Source organism: Cibotium barometz, chromosome 30 (assembly GCF_041138505.1).
Source record: "Cibotium barometz isolate CiBa-2024 chromosome 30, ASM4113850v1, whole genome shotgun sequence".
In the NCBI taxonomy this organism is placed as follows: domain Eukaryota; kingdom Viridiplantae; phylum Streptophyta; class Polypodiopsida; order Cyatheales; family Cibotiaceae; genus Cibotium; species Cibotium barometz.
Genome location: NC_141075.1, coordinates 6,912,805 through 6,936,992, shown reverse-complemented (window position 1 = coordinate 6,936,992; position 24,188 = coordinate 6,912,805). Strand labels below are relative to the sequence as shown.

The following is a 24,188-nucleotide window of genomic DNA, read 5'->3' as shown; positions in this document are numbered from 1 at the left end:
AGAGGCAGGGAGGGCTTGGATGATGAGGGTGGGGCAGAGTGAAATGTTGCGGGTAGAGTCGGTGTTGAGGATGGGAGAGGAGGGGGGGAGGCAGCGCAGAAGGGCGGAGAGGCCGGGGAAGGGTGCTGCTCTGAGAGATCCATCGGAGAGGAAGGCTGCGGGGAGGGGCCGTCGGGGGCTCAGGGAGGCCAGTTGACCTCATAGAACACTGGGGGGGTCGAGGGGGGGGTTCTCTCGACGATTGATCGGTTGCCATATTGAAGGGGCCTGCTCCGAGACTGGAGAGGATGTGTCACGAATGGGAAACTGCTGAGATAAATGCTCTTTTTTTTTTCGTACACACCCGGGGCCCACTCAAGTGGGTGGAGCCGATTTCCCCTTCCAACAATTAGCCAATTATCATGGTCGGGCAAGGGCCACGTACCATCGGGCAAGAGCCACGAATTAGGCATCCCCCATGAGTCGAGCGCTGGAACAACGGAGGGGTCTCGTATGGATCCTCCTATCTCGGGTGATCCACCACCCGAGGAGGAGGAGTCACTCGAGTGTTCAAGGGACAAGAGCCCGAGCAACCAAACACATCAAGCGAGCATAGGTGTCCCTTTATAACATGAGAGAGCCTAGTGGGACTTGAACTCATAACCTAGAGGTTACAAGTCACAAGCTTGACCACTACACTAACTCAGTTGGGATTGAGATAAATGCTCTTAACGGTTCTTTGATAGAATTGAATCCTCCTGAGCTCTGCCAGCCTGGTGCGCGTGGCAGAAGCGCTAGGCGCTTGGCGCTGGTGGTCGTTTGGCCGCTTGGGCGCGGGCCAACCATCCGCCACTCGCTAGTAGCTGGGTCGTCTGTGGGCGGGCTTGGTGCTTTGTTGCCTGAGGGCTTGCCTCTCTCCTTGCCCCCTAGTGAGGATTAGCACAAGAAATGCCGCCAAGGGCAAGCTCTGGCTAAATGAGCCATTTGCGTGCAAATGAAGCATTGACTTGGAAGGCCTGAATACTCCACGCACTGTTGTATGAGGTTGCCTGTGAGACTAGGAATAGATATATAATGTGGCACAGACTTTGGCGAGGCTACACAAATGCATAGGGATGGAATCCCAGTTGCCCGTGTGCGAGAGCCGAGGCAGCAATGTGGGGGGATTCCATCACTCTCCCGATGGGACCACCAATCACCGGGAGAAGAGGAAGGTACTGTTGGAAATAAGTGCACACTAGGTGTACTATTTCTCTAGTCTAGTTTCAGTTGAGTCTTTGTGTCTTGAGTCTAGTGCCATGTGGCACCTCTACATTTATCCCATAAGTCAGTCTACTCAATCTTGTACTTCTCACCTATATATTGTATGTTGGGGTAAAGGCGTTATGCCCACCCTTATAGTGTGTACAAGCCCATAAGTTATAGTACATAGTACACTTAGTACTTTTAATGTACTAAGTGCACTATGTGTACTAGTGCAATATACATGTGTGATAGGGGAGTCACACACTCATGCTATATCATGAGTTGACTCATCCCCACAACTCTCTCTCTCTCTCCCTTGTTCTCTCTGTGTATGTCTCCCACATGAATTAACCTAACCCTAATTCTTCCTTCTCCCATTCAACTGGTATCAGAGCCGGTGCCCTTCGAATCTGTGTGCAGTAGCAATCGGCTTAGGAAAGAGCCAACAGGCGTGGTGCACATGGTAGAAGCGCTGGCCACTCAGGACGGAGGGCAGTGAGCTCACTGTTGTTCGCCATAGCCAAGCTAGCAGCGCTGCCCAGCAAGCGCACTTCAGCGCCATTCAACGCCTTCAACTATCCGACTGAGTGTGTAGAAGCGCTGGGCGTTAGTCGTCGGCTGGTCCACAAGGCGGATAGGTAAAGGCGAGCTCGTAGAGCTACAAGGCGTCAATATAACAGGCCACGTAAGCCAAGGGCAGGCGAGCGAAGAAGCGTTGGGCGAAGGCGTTTGCAAACAAGCGCTGGCTACTAGGCGCTAGGCGAAGGCAAGCGAGCGAAGAAGGAGGCCAGTGCATTCAGGCGAAGCAAGGCGAAGGCCAGCGCGCACAAACAGGGCTTCAGCGAGCTTGGCCGCACGGGGCTACTTATCAGCAAGCTTGGCTTTGGTGCCTCCCCCCTCGGTAACGTTTTCGGGAACGTGAAGGAGGAAGACGCAATAGCTTTTGTCCACGAAGCAGCTCGCAGCGGCATCAATTTCTTTGACACTTCTCCGTATGGATGATTGTACGGCTACAGTACTCAGCAGAGTACTGTACGAAGCTGGGCGAGCTGGTATACAGCATGTTTAGTACGGGGCTGGACGAGCAGCATGGTACAAACGGCGCAGCAACTGCATAAGCATCAGCACCAAATTCATCAACCCTTCTGCAACAAAAAATTCAGAAATTACAAGGTATCTTGCTTCAATTTTTTTGGGGATTTGCAATTGAGCAAATACAATCATCAATTGAGCAGATACAGGTGCCGAATTGCTCAATTTTTGAGCAAAATTGGCAAAATTGGGTGACATTGGTCACAATCAGGATCAATTTGCAGGAAATTGGATGTCGAAATTTGGGGCTTTTGATGTAATTGTGCAATTAAGCACTCATACATGCTGTATGATGTGAAAAATCACACATTTGGGCAAAATTGTAGCAAATTGCAGTGCAAATCAAGGGGCTTTTGTGCCGATTTGGTTGATTTGCATGCAGGCAATCGCATTTGATGCTGTGGATAATGTGTTGATGCCTGACAAGCACTCAATGTGCCTGTAAATCAAGGGGCTTTTATGTACTGGATGTATATGTGGCCAGGGGGAAGCATCGCGAAGACTTTGGATGCCTTCATGTGTGTCAATGTACCATGTATGATCAGCAATTGATCTTAAATTAAGGGGCTTTTCAAGATTTTATGCTTGTTAAGCTTGGCAAAGCAGCAGGCAAGACATTCATGCCTTAAATCCTCAGAAATCAGCTTGCAGTCAAGGGGCTTTTGCCCAATTTCTGTTCGGGACTGTTGTATGCAGCGTACAGGACTGTAAAAGTCTGATTTTCACTCATTTGGACAGCCAGGAGAGCATTTATTGCTACTGTACCTGCTGGTACAGATTTCGCACAGCTTTGTGCAAATTTTGGCATGGCTGTACACTGTTTTGAGTGACCAAAAGGTTCAATTTCAGTTGCTGTACTTGCCGGTACAGGTTTGGTACATCATTGGTGAGCACTTGGTACTGCTGTACAGTACTTTGGAAGGGCAACAGAGCACATTTAAGGTGCTGTCCAAAATCTGCAGCAACCAGATTTTGGTGATTTCATCACAAACAGTGGGAGAAAAGTTGCATTCTTGCTTCCGCAGTGGGAGATAAAGCTTGGGAGAACAATTGTGAGCACTTTGTGTGCTTTTGGTGCAGTGTTTGCACACTTGCAGGGAGTTAGGCATTGACAGGTTGCATATTGCTATGGCAACCACAGGTGAGAGCTCTTCATTGCTTCACATCAAGAAGCTTGAAGGCTCACATAACTATGATATTTGGCAAACCCAGTGCTACAATGTGTTGCTCCAGAAAAAGCAGCACAAGCCTATCAAAGAAAGGGGTGTAATGCCCGCTTCTCTTACTGCTGAAGAGTGGGAAGATATGGATGAGCTGGCAAGATCTACTATCATGTTGTCTGTGTCAGACTCTTTACTTTTCAGCATTCGTGAAGAGAAGACAGCTTGGGGAATGTGGCAGAGATTGCAGGACTTGTATGCCCAACAAAGTGCCTCAAGCAAAGTGTATTGGTTGAAGAAACTCATAGGTCTTCAGATGAAGGAAGGGGCGTCTATGACAGCCCATCTAAATGAGTTTAATGGTATTGTCAGCCAGGTCATTAATCAAAAGTTGACAATGGACGATGAGTTCAAAGCCACTTTTCTGTTATGCACTTTGCCAGAGAGTTGGGACACATTCAGGACAGCCACTAGCAATTCGCATGCTATGCTGTCATATGCAGATGTTGAGGGTGCTCTTCTTCAAGAAGAGATGAACAGGAAAAACAACTCTGTTGGAAAGTCCAATGCAATGAATGCACGTGGGAGATCCCAACAAAGGGGAAAAAGCCAAGAAAGGGGAAGGACCAAGTCTCGCTCCAAAAAGGATTTGGAATGCCATTATTGTGGCAAAAAGGGACACATTAAAAAGCAATGCTACAAATGGAAAAATGATCAAAAGGAAAAGGGAAAAGGCAAAGACAAAGAGAAAGATGAAGCCAAAGATGTAAAGCCAAAGGGCAAAAGTGGAGTCAAGATTGAAGAAATCAATGTGTCACATGCAGGTGGCAGTGAGGATGAGGTCCTATTTACGTCTTCACTTGATGCCCATTCACTTCTTACAGGTGGTCATGGTATGCACTCATGGATCATTGATTCAGGTGCCTCCTTTCATGTCACAGGTTGCAGAGACTTGTTTGTCAGGTATACTGCTGGCAATGAAGGAGTAGTTTATTTGGGTGATAGCCATGCATGCAAGATTCTTGGCAGAGGTGATGTGAGGCTTGTGTTTTCAGATGGCTCACAGCTTATGCTCCATGATGTCAGGCATGTGCCTGAGATCAAGAAGAATCTGCTTTCTACTGGACAGCTTGATGATGCTGATTATGTTACCACATTTGGTCGTGGAAAGTGGAAGATTAGTAAGGGCTCACTGGTTGTTGCCAGAGGCTCTAATGTGGACACTCTTTATTTCATGCATGCAGGTGTTTGTCACCATGCTAATGTAAATGCAACCGAGCTGCCGGAAATTTCTATGTGGCATAGCCGGTTGGGACACATGAGTGTCAAGGGAATGAAGCAATTGTCTCGTTTGGGTTACTTGCCTTCTCTAAAGTTTTCAAGTTTTCAGTTTTGTGAGCATTGTATATATGGTAGGCAACTACAGTGCCCCCACAAGAAATCTCTTGGACAGAAAGATGCTCAATTAGAGCTTGTGCATACAGATGTATGTGAGATGCCTCAGCTTTCTTTGGGAGGGGCAAAATATTTTGTGTCTTTTATTGATGATGCCACACGCAAGGTGTGGGTTTATCCTCTTCATTTGAAGAGTGATACATTCTCAGTGTTTGAGAAGTTTGTTGCTCTTGTTGAGAATCAAACTGGCAAAACACTGAAAGCTTTGCGTTCCGACAATGGTGGAGAGTATATGTCCAAACAGTTTCAGGACTTTTGTGATGCTAAAGGCATCAAGAGGGAGCTCTCTACTCCTTATGATCCTCCACAAAACGGGACAGCAGAGAGGATGAACAGGACCATTCAGGAGAAGGTCCGTTCTATGTTGTCACATGCTGCATTACCTCATGGTTTTTGGGCTGAAGCTGTTATGACAGCCGTTCACCTTATAAATAGGTCACCTAACACGAGGCTTGGTGGGAAAGTGCCAAAGGAAGTATGGACAGGGAAGCCTCCGTCATACAAGCACTTGAGAGTGTTTGGTTGTGTTGCGTACGTGCACATACGCAGGGAAATGCGCACCAAACTTGATCCTAAGTCTCACAAATGCATATTCCTAGGATATGGTGACAGAGGTGAAATGGGGTATAGACTTTGGGATCCCATGAATAGAAAGATCATACGCAGCAATGATGTCATTTTTGATGAAACATGCATGTATAAGGAGCCTGCAAGGCAAAAGGAGCCTGGCAGAGTCATCTTTGATGATGATGGACATCATGGACAACAACAAAGGGCTGTAAATCAGCCATTACAGCAGGAAAACCAGCCCTTAAATGGTGCTGAAAATGGTCCAAATGGACAGCCAGAGATGGCAGAAGATATCCCTATGGATATACCACAGTTAGAAGAAATACCGGGTATGATATTTCAGCCTTATGGCATGGAACAGGAGCCACCAATGGGTGATATGCAGGCTGGACAGCAACCTGCAAATGATGGTCATTGGGTACGGAGGTCCACTAGACCCTCCAGAGCCCCTGATTGGTTTGTTCCAGGGGTTGACTACTTGATGCTCACTGACTGTGGGGAGCCCTCATGTTATAAGGAGGCTTTACAGAGGGCAGACAAAGCTCTATGGGAGCGTGCCATGAAGTCAGAGATGGATTCTCTGCACAAAAATGGAACATGGAAATTGGTGCATTTGCCTGCAGGCAAGAAGGTTTTGCCATGCAAGTGGGTTTACAGGCTCAAAGTTGCACCAGATGCAAAGCCAAGATACAAAGCCAGGTTAGTGGCTAAGGGCTTCAAGCAGGAGTATGGTGTGGACTTTGATGAGATCTTCTCTCCAGTGGTCAAAATGACCACACTTAGAGCTGTGTTGGCTTTGGTTGCGCATGATGATCTGGACTTGATTCAGATGGATGTGAAGACTGCTTTTCTTCACGGTGATCTCCATGAGGAGATATATATGCAACAGCCAGAGGGTTATGCAGTAAGTGGAAAGGAGAAGCTTGTATGCAAGCTGAAAAAGAGTCTTTATGGGCTCAAACAGGCACCAAGGGAATGGTATCACAAATTTGATACATTCATGAAATCCCAGAAATTCAGGAGAAGTGACATAGATCACTGCTTGTACACCAAGAAAGCTTTGGATGGCAGTCTATTGATCCTCATCTTGTATGTTGATGATATGTTGATTGCCGGGAAATCTCGTAAAGAGATGGATGCCTTGAAGAAGAGGCTGCATGAAACCTTTGATATGAAGGATTTGGGTGATGCAAATCACATCTTGGGTATGCGGATACTTCGGGACAGAAATCAGCATGTGTTGTATTTGTCTCAAAAGGAATATATTGGCAAAGTTTTGCAGAGGTTCAATATGGACGGGGGGAAGAAGACTAGTACTCCTTTGCCTCCATATGTGAAACTCAGTGCTATGGACAGCCCACAGTCAGATAGTGGCAGGGCTGATATGGCCAAGATTCCGTATGCTTCAGCTTGTGGCAGTCTCATGTATGCCATGGTTGCTACTAGGCCGGACATTGCATTTGCAGTGGGAGTGGTTTCTAGATACATGGCCAACCCTGGCAAGAAGCATTGGGAATCAGTGAAAGGTATCATGAGATTCCTGAAGGGCACACAGGATATATGCATTTGTTTTGGCAAACAGGATGCATTAGTGTATGGTTACACGGATTCGGATTATGCCGGTCATCCAGATAACCGGAAGTCTACTACCGGTTATGTGTTTACATTCACAGGAGGTGCTGTGTCATGGATATCCAGGATGCAGAAGTGCACAGCCTTATCTACTACAGAGGCCGAGTATATTGCAGCCACAGAGGCCGAGTATATTGCAGCCACAGAGGCTTGCAAGGAGGCATTATGGCTATCTCGGTTAGTGGTTGATTTGGGATATACAGGGGATATTCCATTGTTGCATTGTGATAGTCAGAGTGCCATCCAGTTGGCAAAGAACCCTGTCTTTCATGCAAAGACGAAGCATGTGGATGTGAAGTATCACTTCATCAAAGAGGTGATAGAGAACAAGCAAATTCAGCTTGTTAAGATTCACACGGATGACAACCCGGCAGATCTGTTGACAAAGAGTTTGCCTCCGGAGCGGTTTGCTCATTGCAGACACTTGATGGGCATCGGATGAGGCCAGTTTTAGCCTTGATATGGCCTTGTATATTATCATGTACATGCTGATTTTTTCTTTTCCTTTACTTAAGGGCACTTTGCCTTTAAGTGGGAGGTTGTTGGGGTAAAGGCGTTATGCCCACCCTTATAGTGTGTACAAGCCCATAAGTTATAGTACATAGTACACTTAGTACTTTTAATGTACTAAGTGCACTATGTGTACTAGTGCAATATACATGTGTGATAGGGGAGTCACACACTCATGCTATATCATGAGTTGACTTATCCCCACAACTCTCTCTCTCTCTTGCGAGGCATGCGAGACACCCAGTCAGGGTGCTGACCACACAGGATATTGAGGAGATCCGCCAGTGTCCGATGCGGCACATATTATGAGATGGAGGTACCTCCATAGTGTACCTTCCAGTTCCAGTTTCATTTTTTAGGTGCCAGTAGTATCATCTTTATTTTTTCATTTTCTGGGTTTTTTTATCCAGACATTGTATCAGATCCACCATGATGTAACTTTTGGTCTCATAGGTCATTATGGCCTTTTGAAGACGTTAATATAACATTTCATTTCATTTCATTTCATTTCTCTCTCCCTTGTTCTCTCTGTGTATGTCTCCCACATGAATTAACCTAACCCTAATTCTTCCTTCTCCCATTCATTGTAGGTGTCACATCAATGAAAGCATCAATCTTGTGTCTTGTCTACACTCATCTCAAGGTAACTCTTTGTCTTTCATTTGTTCTTGTTTCATTTCTAGTTTTGCTCTTGCTTTCATATTTTCAACATGGTATCAGAGCAGGCTGCTTCTGCCCTGTATTGCCTGCCATAGCTTCTCCCTAGCTGCACTCAGCCTGTAGGACCAGCCTATTCACATTCTGCACAGGCTGCGCCGACCTGAACAGCCTATTCACATTCTGTCCGCCCTGCGCCGACCTGAATCTTCTGTCCGCCAGTTTTTTTTGCTGGCCGCCCTGCGCCGGCCTGATTTCAGTAGCTGCTGCTGCCCGCCGTACTGTTGCAGCTCTTCTTTGGCTGCCTTCTTCATCAACTCAAGGGTGCGTATTATCTCAAGGAAGCTACAAATCGACTGTCCTCCTAAACGAGCTATTTTGCTGCATTCAGTTCTGCCATTGCTTCCTCTTGAAGAGTCTACAAGGTACTGTGCATTGTCTCCATCAGTTTGCTGGTTAGTCCTTTTCTTATCCTCATATCTGCAAACTGCTAGTTCCTCATGCTTCGATGGGTTGTCAAATGCTATGGCCTTGACAAGTGGTGAGAGAGCCGGCTTCTAAAAACAGTTTGGATCTCTTCTTTCATTCATTTCTGCAATCTTGTAAGGGAATAGACACTGCCCTTGCATTTTAGCAAGAGGTAAGACCTTCCCACATGGCCTCTTCTACTCATTCTCTCATGTCTATCGACAAATTCAATGGGTCCAACTTTCATACTTGGCAAATCAAAATCAAGTGCCATCTTATGAAAGAAAGTCTTTGGGACGTTGTTCATCCTGCTGCTCCCGAAGATTCCGACATTGAGCAAGTTATCACTTATGCTCCCACTGCCAAGAATGACAAAGCCTATGCTATCATCTTGCTCGGTCTTGGAGATGATTACATTCATCACATCTCCGACATACAGTCTGCTTCTCGAGCATGGATCACTTTGGATACCCTTTTTGGACCCCGCTCTAAAAATTCTAAGATTGCACTTATGATCTCATTCTTTGATCTATATATGCAGGAGGGAGCTACTATAGCCTCTCATGTCAATTATTTTCGCAGTCTTATGGTTCGCTTGCATCAGTGAAGTCCCCCATCTCCTAAGATATTGCTATTGTTGTGCTTCTCAAAAGCTTACATGACACCTATGCTACTCTTGTCACTACCTTCAAGTATCACAATAATCCTACTCTTGAAGGTATCATCAATGCTCTCCAAGAAGAGGAAAGAACAAAACAACAAAAGGTAACTGACACTGCATTTTTAGCAAAGAAAGGAGGTTCTAAGGTAAGAAAGCCTTGCACCCATTGTGGAAAAACTAATCATATGGAGAAGGACTGCTTCAAGGCTCTTCCATGCACCATTTGTGGCCGTGATAATCACCGGGAGAAGGACTGCTACTCTAAAACCTCTACATCAGCCCCTGCATCTACCTCAGCCCATGTTGCTGCAGCATCTACATCAGCAGATCTTGCTGTTCATTCCTCACATGATGAGGAATGGGCTTTTTGATTACTTTACCTTTCTTGTCTACCACTTTGACCACCGATGATGTAGGTCAAGGGGTTCTAGTGTCTTACTCATTATGCTTTTTGACCTCTCTCTTGTCCCTACCCAAGAGGCAGAGATTGCCCTTGAGGAGGGGATGTCTTCAAGGTCCATCTATTTGTCTACAGTCAGTCTTCTGTCTATCTAGTCTTGTCTGTCTGTCTATTTGTTGTCTGTCTATCTGTCTGACTGTGTCTTGTTTTAAGATCCATCTTGTCCCTATCCTTGTGGACCCATATGAGGATATCACTTGAGGAGGCGTGTCTCAGGATCTTTTGTCTCTCATGTCTCGTCTCTCAGTCTATCAGTCTGTCTTCTAGTATTGTCCATCTTGTCTTCTAGCTTGTCTCTCAATCCTTGTCTAGTCTCTCTGTCTTCGTCTTATCTTTTGTCATGTCATAGTCTTGTCTTTTTGTCTTCCTCCTAGTGTCCACTTAAGGAGGGTGTTGGAAATAAGTGCACACTAGGTGTACTATTTCTCTAGTCTAGTTTCAGTTGAGTCTTTGTGTCTTGAGTCTAGTGCCATGTGGCACCTCTACATTTATCCCATAAGTCAGTCTACTCAATCTTGTACTTCTCACCTATATATTGTAGGTGTCACATCAATGAAAGCATCAATCTTGTGTCTTGTCTACACTCATCTCAAGGTAACTCTTTGTCTTTCATTTGTTCTTGTTTCATTTCTAGTTTTGCTCTTGCTTTCATATTTTCAACAGGTACTCCTTCCTAAGGCTTGGGAAACAAACTGTCATTCGGAAGCCCGAAACGTAGCTAGAGGGTCAAACACTGGATCGAAGCCGTGCCGCTATTGTGCAAAGAAGGCATGCAAGGGGACTCAGCTGCATGACTCTGTCTGATGCCGATGGCGAGTCACAAACTCCACTTGGTAGTATCCACGCCCCAAAGGGTGAATATCGGTGATCTTTGTAGGTTCACCAATGAGGATCGCCTATAAAAGATCCCGGAGCTGTCCATGCGCAGAGCGGCTACCAACAATTTTGCAAACGAGGGTGGAGGCCTCAAGTGAGGCAACAGTCATAGAGAGAATCTGAAGATCCGCTTCAGAAAAGGCAATGCAAGGAACGGCGGCCTCGGTCGGGGATGACGGAGAGGCTGCCATGGAGTACTCCTGAGGGTGAAGACCGGAATAGGCCGAAGCTTGCCAAATAGAGAGAGAACCCAAAAGAGCCTCAAAGCACCAACCCGGCCAAGAGGGAAGAAAGGAAAGAGGCAAAGAAACCAAAAGGCGAAGGGGTGAACCAAAGCTGAGGGAAGAAGGGAAAAGGGGAAAAGGGGGGGGGGTACTGAAATGAAAGAAAAAGGGGGAGCGGCTCTGAATTCATAGAGAGGGGTGGGTAGGCAGAGGAGCGAGGACGAGGAGGGGGGGGGGTGGGGGGGTGTAACTTATTGGCCCTCCTAGCTTTATCTCACATGATAAAACCCATGCTTGGACACCAGACAGGTGGCAGAAGGCATGGGGATAGGGTCCATAAGGTTCGATTATGAAAAAGCACCATTCTTGTTCAAAAAGCAAGAAAAAGCAAAAAGTCAAACAGGGCTGACCGCGAGCCAAGGGCACCATTGGAAAGAGGAGACTGAGTGGACCAAAACGCTAAAAGCCGGTTTTTCAAAAAGCAGCTCAATAGCCAAAAAGCAAGGTCCTAAAGCTAGAAAACCAAACAAGAACTTTTGACTAAAGTTAAGTCATATTTTACTATTAAAAAGACCAAAAGCAAAGTCAAAGGCCAAAGCATCACTTTTTGGCAAAAAGCAAGGCTTTCCCAAGTATAAAAGGGCTTGAACCTCTCTTGTAGCATCATGAAGGAGATCGTGGATTGTGTCTGGGCATCATTATGATCATGGAGAGCTTCTTCTTCCCCATCAACACCTTCTCCGACTTGCTTTTCAGATGTATGGTCAGCCCTAGACTTGTATGGGCATATGCATGGGCTATATGGATGCATGTACAGAGCTGTACGGACAGAAATTTTAGAAACCCTAAAAATTTCAAAAACCCTTAATTGCTCCAAAACAACTTTTTGGAGGTTTTTATCACCCAAAAACCATTAAAACAGGTTTTATATCAGTTTCCTTGCCAGAAAGAGCTTTTCCATGGTTTTCTTCATCGACAAGGTTGTAGGAGTTGTGGAGATTACTCATGGGAACTTGGACTACTTGAACTTGGACTTGGACTTGAACTTCGACTACTTGAACTTGGATATGAACTCGGACTTGGACTTGAACTTGGACATAGAGCTTGTTCATGGAACTTGGACATGAGCATGGAACTTAGACATATAGCTTGGACTTCGACTCGGATTCATTAGACTTGGATTCATTGGATTTGGTACTAGCCCGGTGAGAGATACTTGTGGGTCATCCCCGCGGTGTGCTTGGCATCAGCGATCTCGTGCCTTGACATCGACATCGACTTGGATATTCTACATCGGCATATCTGTTTGTTTTGTATTCATTGATTGTATTGATCTTGGCCAGCGTGCCCGTGGATTTCTCCTGAATAAATTCCTGAAAGGGGGTGGGGCCATTTTCCCGCTCAGTGGTGTATTGTGCAAGATCCCTATTCCCTTCTCTCTCTCCCCTCTCTCTCTATATCTTTATCTCTTGGACACATGGTTGAGCCTGCCCCACTGCGCTTACAGTGGTATCAGAGCAGGATTTCTCTTGAAGAAACTTGAGCCATTTTAAGAGCAGAGGGAGACCAAGGGCCTCATGAAGGGAACAACCATGAGGTTGATACAAAAATTCTTGATGGGAACCAAGATTTCATCAAGGGTTGAGCCATTGAAGCCGAAGTAGTTGAAGCTGCTAAAGTTTATCTTCAAGTCACCATTGCAGAAGGATCTAGAGCACTCGTTCTATTTCTTATGGAGGAGACAGGGAAGCTACTCCTAGGCCTGCTCTCTCACATGTAGCTTCCTCGGGACAAGTGAGGGAAAGGAAGGCAAAGACGCCAGAGAGATCTGAAGATCATTAGATTGACATCATGCCAAGAAGTTCGACGAGTGGTTTGTAGTGGTGCTTAGCCCATTGCATGTTTAGACATATAAAGTCGTGGAATCTTTGTGGACCAAAGCTGAAATAGAACTCTTTTGAAGCATTGACACTTACGCTAGCAAAGGATTAGTGTTGGTTATTCTAGATCTTCTTATGGTTGAACATGATGAGATTGTATTGGAAGAGTCTTGAACCAAGAAGGCCATGCTATGAATGTCAAAGACAACAATGAAGTAGATGCATTATCTCGGATGTATGGTCAGCCCTCAACACCTTCTCCAACTTGCTTTTCAGATGTATGGTCAGCCCTAGACTTGTATGGGCATATGCATGGGCTATATGGACACGTGTACGGAGCTGTACGGATAGAAATTTCAGAAACCCTAAAACTGCTCCAAAAACTGCTTTTTGGAGGTTTTTATCGCCCAAAAACCATTAAAACAGGTTTATATTAGTTTTCTTGCCAGAAAGAGCTTTTCCATGATTGTCTTCATCAACAAGGTTGGAGGAGTTGTGGAGATTACTCATGGAAACTTGGATTTGAAGTTGGATATGAACTTGGACATAGAGCTTGGGCATGGAACTTGGACATGAACATGGAACTTAGACATATAGCTTGGACTTGGACTTGGATTCATTGGATTTGGTACTAGCCTGGTGAGAGATACTTGTGGGTCATCCTTGTTGTGCTCGGCATCAGAGATCTCGTGCCTTGACATCGACTTCAACTTGGATATTCTACATCGGCATATCTGTTTGTTTTGTAGTCATTGATTGTATTGATCTTGGCCAGCGTTCCCGTGGATTGTTCCTGAATAAATTCCTGAAAGGGGGCAGGGCCATTTTACCGCTCAGTGGTGTATTGTGCAAGATCCCTATTCCTTTCTCTCTCTTCCCTCTCTCTCTATGGTGACTTGGATAGCCTCATGATTGGTGACATGGCAAAGCCATGATTGTTGATGTGGTGTAGGAATAATGATCGGTGACGTGCTAGGTAGAATTGATGATGTGGCAACCAATCACATGGCATGATTCCTCCACTACAACACAAACTGCCCATAGAAGCGACACTTGTTTGCATCGCTACTACGGGCGTCGCTGTGGGCGCATCGATATGGCGCACAAGGCATCGCATCAGCGACACACCACAGCATGTGTTGCTTATGAGATGCAAATATCAAGAGCATCACGTATGCGATGACAGACATCACATAAGCGACGCTCAACATATATTTTAACAAATAAAAATTTTCATTCTCAGTTCACGCTCTGTTGTGGCTCTAGCATGTGTTTGTGTTGACATGGTTGAGTTTGTCATTGCACGCCCCGCTGGGCTTACAGAAAAATGGCGGGGGGGGGGGGGGGGGGGGGGGGGGGGAGGGGTGGCGAGCAGTGGGGTGGTGGCGTCAGAAACACGCAGGGAGGGGGGGGTAGCTGTGCGACTGGGGGGAGAGGGGGGTGAGCTGAGGCACGCAACAGGAGCGGGGGGGGGGGGGGTGCAGGCGACTTCAAGGCGAGGGGGGGGAGCTCAGGAGCTCTTCACGACTTTTCTATTTCCAGAGCATATGAAGCAGACACATATTGCCTTACTATGTATGGCAATTTGCATCTGTTGTCTCTTGCAGTATATCAGGCTATTGGGGTTCCCAAATATATTTGCCATCTCTACGGCCGGATGCATGAAGAAAGAAAATTCAACATTTATGCTGCCATGTTAGGACATGAAAGAGTAGAAACAACAATGAAAGATAAAATCACCAACAATTGATTCCTTTCTTGTCCTTTCTTCAAAACAAGATTTAACACATACACTAGTTTTTGGTCTGCTTTCAGGTTTCTGTCAATATCTCTAGGAGCTTGCTGACTGAAAGTCAAGTGGAGAAATACAAGGATTTGCGGGCATTGCTGCAGTTGCTGACAAACTTGAGCTCCAAAGATTTGGTAGGGACTTGAAGTTTCTCGTGTCCACATGTTACAGGCTGAACAAGAACATCGTGTTGATAAGGTTCTTCATGAGCTTTTTGTATCTGACATGCTTTGCAGATTGATTTTGCTTCAGAAGGAAGCACTGAGGTTGAGAATCCTGATGTTGCTCAGGTTAGTAGTACCCTTCCCCAACAATAGGATATAATTATTTGCTCATCATTTTTATGGAGGATCCTAGCTTGTAAAAGCTAACCGGTATATACATGGAAGTCGCAGTTGAGTTGCTCGGCTGTAGCTATGTCTACCATCTGATGAAGTTGTGACTGCTAGCTCATAGCTATGCTTGTTTTTTTGCATAAAAGTGGCCAGGGCATTCGTTTACATTTTATTTAATAAGTTGTGTATTTCAGTTTGTTCAAGTGAATTTTGCATGTCTGTGCAGGTAGTTTATCTAGGTTTGCACATCATAATACCTCTCATCTCCATTGACCTGCTCAAGTATCCGAAATTATGTCGGCAGGTTTGTTGTTCCACTTCACACTTTTCAGACTTACTCTTTCGAGCAAAAAATCAAAAAACAAGCATACATACTGAACATCGTCTTTAAACATTACATAGTAACTTTGAAGTAACTTGGAATGTGCAGTATTTTACTCTTCTTGCACATATGCTTGAAGTTTATCCAGAAAAAATAGCAAAGCTTTCAAAAGAGGGTTTTGGTCAAATAGTGAGCACCCTTGATTATGGTCTTCGGCATCAGGTAATGTAAATGATTCAAAAAGTCAGAATTTGATACTAGAAATTACATGTTAAGTCGTCGATGCACCTATCCTTCTTAAGTTGGGGACTATTTTTCAATTACTATGCATGCTGTGGTTCTATGCTAAAAGGTACAGTGCATATGGAGAGATTTCTTGGTTTCTTCTTTTCTTATTCATGCTTCTCTCATTTTTCACTTGCCTGGTGTCTGCACAGGACATTGAGGTGGTGAACATGTCTTTGACAGCATTAAATGCCATTGCATTTTACCATTATCAAGCTGTATGTAAAGGCGAAGAAGGGCTGGGTTTCCACGCCATGGGAACCTCAGACAGCAATGGTGTCTTACAGGAAGGTGTTCTGGCTCACTTCCTGCGATCACTCATGCAGTATCTGCTTTTCGAAGACTACAGGTGATCTCTCTCTCTCTCTCTCTCATCCTAATATATCCCGATCATACTAGCTCTGATGATGATGTATTTTTATGGCAGTTTCTAGGCAGCTGTTTCTCGTTTTTCATTAGTCAGTTATATTTTCAGTTTCATTTTCATTTTCTCTTTCTTTTGTTCCATGGCGAGATATAAGATGGACTGGGATGTAATCTTTTGGTCTCATAGGCCCTATGGGCCTTTTGAAGACGATTAATAATAAATATAACTCTCTCTCTCTTAACCTTGGTAAAACCAAGGTAATGGTCTTCAATATCTCTCACCCCTTCACATCCAGATTGAGCTTCACATATAGAGGGGATCCTGTGGAGATTGTCTCATCCTATGTCTACCTTGGTGTCACTTTCACTAGCCCACGCTTTACCATGGTTCCCACGGCACATGCCAGAGTGACGCGGGGATATGCAGCCTTGAGCTTACTTGAGCGGCAGTGCTTCCATGCACACTTCCAGGAGGCCAGGACGAAGGGCTAGCTTTTTGACACCCTCGTCACACCAGCCTTGATGTATGGAGCAGCCTTCTGGGGGCCAGATTTATCCGATGAGGATTGGCAGCAAGTTGAGAGGCCCCAGGTCATGATGTTCTCCCGTATGATCCACAGCAGACCATCAATCCCACACCAGATTATCCAGGCAGAGTTGCAGCCCCGATGGTAGTGGATGCACTCTTCCAGACAGTCACATACCTCCATCACATCAGTCACATGGATCCTGGTAGGTACCCGAGATTTGCCCTGGAGTCCTCCAAACAGCTAGCACTTGAGGGCCACTCTGGAGTATGGTATGCACTAGTTTCCACTTGGTTCTTAGTATATGGGCTCCGCATGGACCGCCTACCCCCCCTTCAGTATAGTTTGGACTCCCCGTTTCTCCGGCTCTCTCACGAGGATACCAACCGGGTTATCCAGTTAGATCTTCCCAGCCTCTACACACATTGCACATAGATCACACCTCCGGAGCTCCCCACGAAGATGCACTTCTACAGAGATCACTTCCTCACACTCACTGAGGATAGATTCATCCAGCAATCGGGCTACTTGAGTGTTCACATGTCCCATGCCTTGCGGATTGCGATTGGCCAGATACGGGTTTCATCCCACCACCTCAGAGTGGAGACAGGTAGAGCTGAGCGCATCTTTAGAGCCGGGAAGCTCATACGGAGACCCAGAGAGGAGAGGACATGCCGACTATGCCACACAGAGGTTGAGACGGAGGAGCATTACATATGCCGCTACGCAGTATACTATGAGATCCATGGGAGGTTTCACTGTCTATTTCGTGAAGGATTTGGTCCACTCTCCAGGATCATTGACTTTCAGGACCAGCATTGCCTAGGTCTCTTCTTGCTTGAGCTCCGCAGACACAGGGACACCTTCTTGAGAGAGCTTCGGTCCCAGCCACCCCGCCCCCTCACTCGCCAGCCAACCATCACCAGTTGCTTCCAGACCACCGAGGAGGCGGAGAACACCGACATAGTGGATCTTGTGGACCCTCCACGAGCTACTCTGGACCTACCTCGCCTGAGAGGAGTTACCTCGGACCGAGCCTCCGCACTCCAGCGTGCCCGACGCCCTCGGCTCCCCCCGTCGGCCACGATCACCTCATCAGCTCCAGATCCAAGACATGCTCCACTGCCATCGAGCTACCTTTCCACGTGACATAGCTAAGGGAGACCTCTCGGCCATACTCATTAGCCCCATGCTTGATATTTTGGAGAGTGGTATACCATCTACTCGGAGCTGATGTTGCTCTCATGTTTCTATGTTCTTAGTATACCATCTACTCGGGACTTTGTGGTCAAACAGTGGGGGATTCAGGGAGACTTTCATAGGACGGGATATCATTTGCTACACACAGACGCACTAAGGCCAGGAGAGAGGACTACCACAAGTATCTGGATACCGATGGGAGTCAGCTTGCTAGGGGGAGACCCGATCAAGAAGAAGGGTGAGGGGATCTGGAGTAGTAGCAGGCTATAACTGTAATCGAACCCACATGTAGCGGACTTCCTCATCCCTCCTGCCCATGCTAACCATGGGTTGTAAGTGTGTCGAAATGCATCATGTGGCAGTATGCCATTTCGTCCTAGATTCTTCGTGCTATGCCTCGCAGGGTGGGAGGGAGTCTCCATACACAGCTCTCTCTAAGGATAATTTGACTTCTTGGGACTAGGCGAGGTCCTCTTTCTGGGGACTTCAATGCTAGGACCAACAGTGAGCAGATACAAATGTATGATTTTGAGTATCCTATCAGGTTGCAGGTGATAGACCAGGATGGCAAAGGGCTACAAGAGATCTCATAAGATGATGGAGACATCACTTTCTATGGGAGATGCCTCATACAACTTGGCTCACACCACAACCTTGCTATCTATAATGGGATGGCATGGTGGCCTGCATCAAGAGGGCTTACTAGTTTTCCGTATAAGGGGAAGCACAGTCGGTTATCTTACGGGATCGCCAGAACTAGCCTTGCTGATACCTGACTTTAACATCCTACCATGCCTGCTTGGTGCTGACTAGAGTCACCTCACTTTCACCCATAGTAGTTAGGGGGTTGTTTGAAACAGGTTTCCTAAAAGTTTCAAACATGTTTCAAACACCTGGCACCCCTCCTAGCCCATATGTTTAATAGGGCCCTCTGAGAGGGTTTCCCCCACCTGGTCATCACACACTATTGCACCTATCCATAAGGTGAGACACCCTATGGGTCCTAATAATTAGAGAACCATCATAATCGGCCATATCTTGGCCAAGCTCTATGGACCTATAGCTGAGTCTGAGCTCAGCACACTAGCAGAGGGAGAGGGTTACAAGGCAGAAAGGCAGGCATGATTCAGGAGGACCTTCTCTACGCTACAACACATATTCACGGTTCGGACTTTTATTGAGTATGCAAGGTAGATGGCCGTTGATTATACTGTTGCTTTGTGGACTTTTGCAAAGCTTTTGATACACTGCCTCGGGCCCGTCTTCTACAGCACTTACAGCATCTCGGGGTCCGGCCTGACATGATCTGGGCTATCATTGCCTTATATGAGTCAGTTATTTGTAGGGGTGAGATGCTCGGGAGGACTCTTTGAGGAGTTCTCTAGCACCATCAAAGTGAAACAAGGATGCCCACCATCTCCGACACTCTTTGGACTGTACATAGATGAGATCTCAGACCTTATTGACAGGGCCGGAGGCAGAGTAGTTTCTCTTGGAGGTATTCTTGTTTCCATCCTTCCGTATGCTGATGATATTGTACTCATTGCAGATTCTGAGGAGGGGCTACAGAAGCACATGGATGCTTTACAAGATTGTTGTACACAGAGGGGTTTCTCAATCAACCTTGAGAAACCAAGGTTATGGTATTTTGGACCTCCTACCCACGTGCAGGCCCTATCAAGATCACTTACATGGGTGCGCTCATACGTCTATTTTGGAGCTACATTTACTAGTTCACGCTTCTCTATGAGACACGCAGCAGAGGATAGACTCACTAGAGGATATGCAGCTCTAGCCCTATTGGAGAGGCAGTGTTTCCAGGCACATTTTCATGAGCCGAGGATGAAGGATTGGCTTTTTGACAGCCTAGTCACTGCAGCACTTAGGTATGCAGCTCCCTTCTGGGCACCAGGTTTATCCCGGGCAGATTGGCAACACATAGAGCACCCTTAGATCATTAGGTTATCATGGATGATATGCATCAAACCATCTGTCCCCCACCAGATCATGTAGGCAGAGTTTTCTGCGACTCCTATGTTGATGGAGGCCCTGTTCTAGATAGTCACTTATATACAGTGAGTGAGGGAGATGGATCCACTTCGACTCCCATGACTTGCACCACAATCATCACAGCAAATAACATCCAGAGGAGAGCATTCATCCCAGTATGGCACAGAACTTACTTGGTTTCAGGCACATGGAGTGCAGATGGACTGGCTCAATCCATTTCATTATGATCCAGATTCCTCATACATTAGGCTTACACATGAGGACAGAAACCAGGTGATCCGATACGATCCTACACATGTAACACATGGATTACACCAGTAGGCCCATTGCCTACCAAGATGTAGTACTATAGAGATCATTTCCTGTGATCCACAGCAGATGGTTTCATACAGAGGTATCTTGATGTCTTCATGTCCCATGTTCTGAGGATACCCATTGGCCAGCTTAGGTATCATCCCATAGACTGAGGATAGCCATTGGCCATCTTAGGTATCATCCCATAGACTGAGGATAGAGACTGGCAGAGCAGAGCCGATACCAAGAGATGATAGGATATGTAGACTCTGTCAGACGGAGGTTGAGTTGGAGGAGCATTATGTTTGCCATTGCCTAGTCTACTATGAGATCAGAGGGAGATTTCATTGTCTATTCAGAGAGGGCTTTGGACCCTTATCCTGGATCGTGGAGTACCCAGATCATAGGTGCCTTGGACTCTTCCCACTGGAGCCCAGCTGACACAGAGAATCTACTCAGAGATCTTCGTCCCCAACACTCCTCCTCTCAGCTCACCATCACCAGCTTTTTCAAGCCTAGAGGGGTGGATAGGGAGGCGCTTGAGTGAAGATTCATATTTTGAGAGTTAGTGGCTGGGCCAAAAGCTGTTAATGTAACCGCTATCATTGCGGCCGCACTAGTTATGGTTCTAGGAGGGATTACTCCTTCCTCTATAGGGTTAGCACTTCGAGTTCCTGAAATAGACTGGTTAGGGTCTGGGAACAGATGGCTTCATGGTTGATCTTTCTGAACTAGGCTGATTAGAATCCATATCGGGAACAGATGGCTCCATGGTTGGTCTTTCTATGACGGTCCCTTACTTGCTGGGCGGTTTGGTGATTCTCCGACTCCCCAGTTGGACCTCCCGTGATAATGTCTCTAATTACGTCCACAAAACTCCTCTGAGTGGTTGTAGGGGAGTCAGGTACTCTAACTTCTTGGTCCATACAGGGCCCTATAGTGATAGGCCGCCTATAATAGGCCTCACTCAAGCTAGCGTCTTCGCTATCGCTTGAATACTCTATCACTAGGGTTGCTTGGCTCCTATGAGGTCCCAGCAGGGACTGTGAAGTGCACACAGTGATTCCTCTTGGGATGGTGCTCTTGATTCTGCATCGTTTGAGGCACTCTCTTCTAGTGGGGGATTGGTTAGGGTCAATATCAGGAATGGATGGCTCCATGTGTGGATACGGGGAGCCTATATCACAATGCCCCCTCACAATAGGCCCATGGGAGTCACATCAGATTGGGCACAGACATTCGTCTCGTCTCACCCCGGCCACTGCCAGCTCATCAGCCCCAAATTCATGAGATCGTGAACCGCTATCGAGCGGCCTCTTCCTCCCAGCAGACTATCAACATCTCTAGCCTTCTTGTATCACCCATGATGGACATCATGGATGTGCCCTGTTTTTGTCTGTCTAAACTTAAACACTTGCTGCATCGGAAATGGAACCATGTTGTGGCAATGTACCTTAATATAATAAAGCATGAAGGACTAAGGAAAGGGGTTAAACCGTATCCCCTGCAGAATTTGGAATATTGAAGTGTCTCTAGAGTCAATTAGCAATGTTTTTGCTGAACTCATTGAAGAAGAGCACTAAATCTCCTACTCCAATGAAGTATTTTCAACAAGTCCTGTACTAGGACTCGGATCACTTACCCAGAAAGGAATAGTAATGATCTTAATCCCGAAATCCCAAGGTTGAAGAGATTCTTGTTTATTAATGCAATGGATAAGGCTGCTAATAATGCTTCCTTTATTTGTAAGAAAACAAATTAATCTTTAATTTAAAGGAATCCAAAGCCAAGGTTTCGTCAGAATCCAAGCCCGACCTGAAACTTGGCCAATATTACAAGGGACCTAGAGAGATTAATACCTACTCCAGTCTCCTTCCAATCACTTCCTTTTGTAACTGCCTTGTTTAAAGCTCACAAAGAGGAATTTTGATAGATCGCAAGTGCTTATAACTATATTCTTACCCCCATATCCATCCTCTTGACAAGCTTACTCTCTACTTGCCTAGAACCAATCAAGTAGTTATGTGCAAGCTTTAACCAAAGAGTTAAGCTTTTATATAACATAGACATCCAATCTTCCTGGGTGGATAACTCTCTGTATGAAGTTGTTGTCAATCTCCCCATGCCACAAGGATTGCCATTGGTCAGCTGAGGGTATCTTCCCACCACTTACGGATTGAGACCAGGAGAGCAGAAGGCACACCACTGGAGGCACAGCTTTGCAGACTAAGGGAGATAGAGACTTAGGAGCACTACCTGCCGAGATCCCGGGTGTATTGTGAGATACGGGGTTATTCGTTACAACAATCAGAAGTGTGAAGGCTCTATTTACTGGAGCTGCACCATCACAGAGAGGCATTACATACTCAGGACATGTGGATCAGCAGGAAAACACAGCCATCCATCACTGACTTCTTTGAACCCCACCAGATGGTTGTGACACATTCTCGGCCCAGCCGACACCCAAGGGGACCAAGAGATCACGGACAGGAAACCCACGCTCTCTAGGAGAGTACCCGCCGGACCCAAGACCCGCTAGCACCCCTTACAGGTGAAGTTATCCAGGATGGGATACAATCCCTCCAGAGGGCCCTCCAGTGTGAACTGTTCCCACCTTCAGTCGCCTGCATGCAGCTGGTTTTTCGTTGTGCCCTGGACCCATTGTGCCCAAGCCTACAGCCCCCTCCATCCCTCTCCCGCCCTGTATTTGAGCTGCTCACAGTCCCATTTGTATTGCGTCCTAGTCCTTCTCCACCCCATCATTGCAGGCCCCCACTCAGCTGTGTGCCTCAACTACATGTGCTGGCCATCTCCTCCCTATCTGTACGCACAGATGCTCGGCGCGATCTCTGCGCTGCCCTGCTGACCCCTTCCCTGGATGCCCATCATCATTCCCCATCTGCGCAGCATGCTGAGCCATTTGCATGGCCCCCCCTTGGTTCTGACCTGCCCGCCACAGTCTTGCCCTCTGTTACAGTCCCGGTCGCTGTTGTGTCTGTCCTGCCATAGTCTGAAACTCCCTGCTATCTGCGCCACCTGCACAATATCATCATTTTCTTTAGCATCCGCTTCACCACCAACGATGACAAGCCCAACCCCCTAAAAAGGCAGGATGCCACGTTCCGCAAAATGGAATGGACACTTGGAAAGGATGATGGAAGCCATCACAAGTGTAGGTGTGTCCATGGCTAGCACCAACAAACCAGGAGGCATGGTGGCATTCCTCTGAGATGCCATCATGAACACCAAAGAGATGGAGGAATGGAATGCAAGAGGCACATGACAACGAAATGGGGAGAATGAAAGCCCACTACAACTGGGAGATCACCAGTCTCAAGAACTTCCTCCATGGACCAAGGGACCCGCTAGCCATAGCGGTGGAGGAGGCAGACGGCAAAGCTGCATGGGCAAAAGAGTTGGAGCGACTCAAGGACGAGATCACAGAGCTCCTTCAAGAGCTTCAAGCAAGGAAGAAAGAAACCATGGAGGAGATCCACCAAAAGGTTGAAGCCACCAAGTTGGAAATTCAAGTGTAGAACACTAGGTTGAGGAAGGAGATCGATGCCACCTCCACGTGGCTGGAGGTGGCTAAGAACAACGTCAATGAAACCTTGAAATGGGTGGTGTTCAAGAGCAAAATCTGGCACAAAACACAAACAGGATGGCCACCTTGAAAGAAGACAAGCGGAGGCACTCCCATGCGCTCCATGTACAAAGTCACTGGCCTCCTGCGGGAAACTCCTTGGAGGAAAATGGTGAGACCTTGTGCTGACAAATGGGCATCACTGGAACCCCATTCCTAGGTGCTTGGCGGGTAGGACAGGACCTCTCTACGGAGGGCCCCTTGCTCTTCAAATTCAAGGATATGGAATCCCGCTTGGCATTCTAGCAAAGAGCTCGACGCTTCTGCTCCACAAAGATCTAAGTGATGATCGCATCCCTTTGTAGGTAAGAGCACTGGAAACTTGGAATTGTCCACGTTATGGAGGCAAGGAAGGCAGGCAAATGAGTCGTAAAACCAGATGGTTGCATCATCATTAGTGAGCAGCGCCTCTGAAATAGTAACCATAAGCTAAGATTTGGGACAAATCATCATGTGGATTAGCATGCAATTAGCAAGAATCACACACAATGTGTAAGTGGTTTAACCTTTCACCAAAGGATGGAAATAACCTTCCATAAACCCAAAGT

The 24,188-nt window shown here is 46.5% G+C and overlaps 1 protein-coding gene across 1 annotated transcript in view; it reads left to right on the top strand.

Moving 5' to 3' along the window:
* LOC147621106 (uncharacterized) overlaps nt 1–24,188 on the top strand; it is a 193,150-nt gene that overhangs the window by 160,433 nt on the left and 8,529 nt on the right. Inside the window, 5 exon segments of the mRNA XM_086823831.1 lie at nt 14,685–14,792; nt 14,895–14,948; nt 15,220–15,297; nt 15,424–15,537; nt 15,753–15,949. Coding sequence (XP_086679957.1) covers nt 14,685–14,792; nt 14,895–14,948; nt 15,220–15,297; nt 15,424–15,537; nt 15,753–15,949 — 551 coding nt within the window.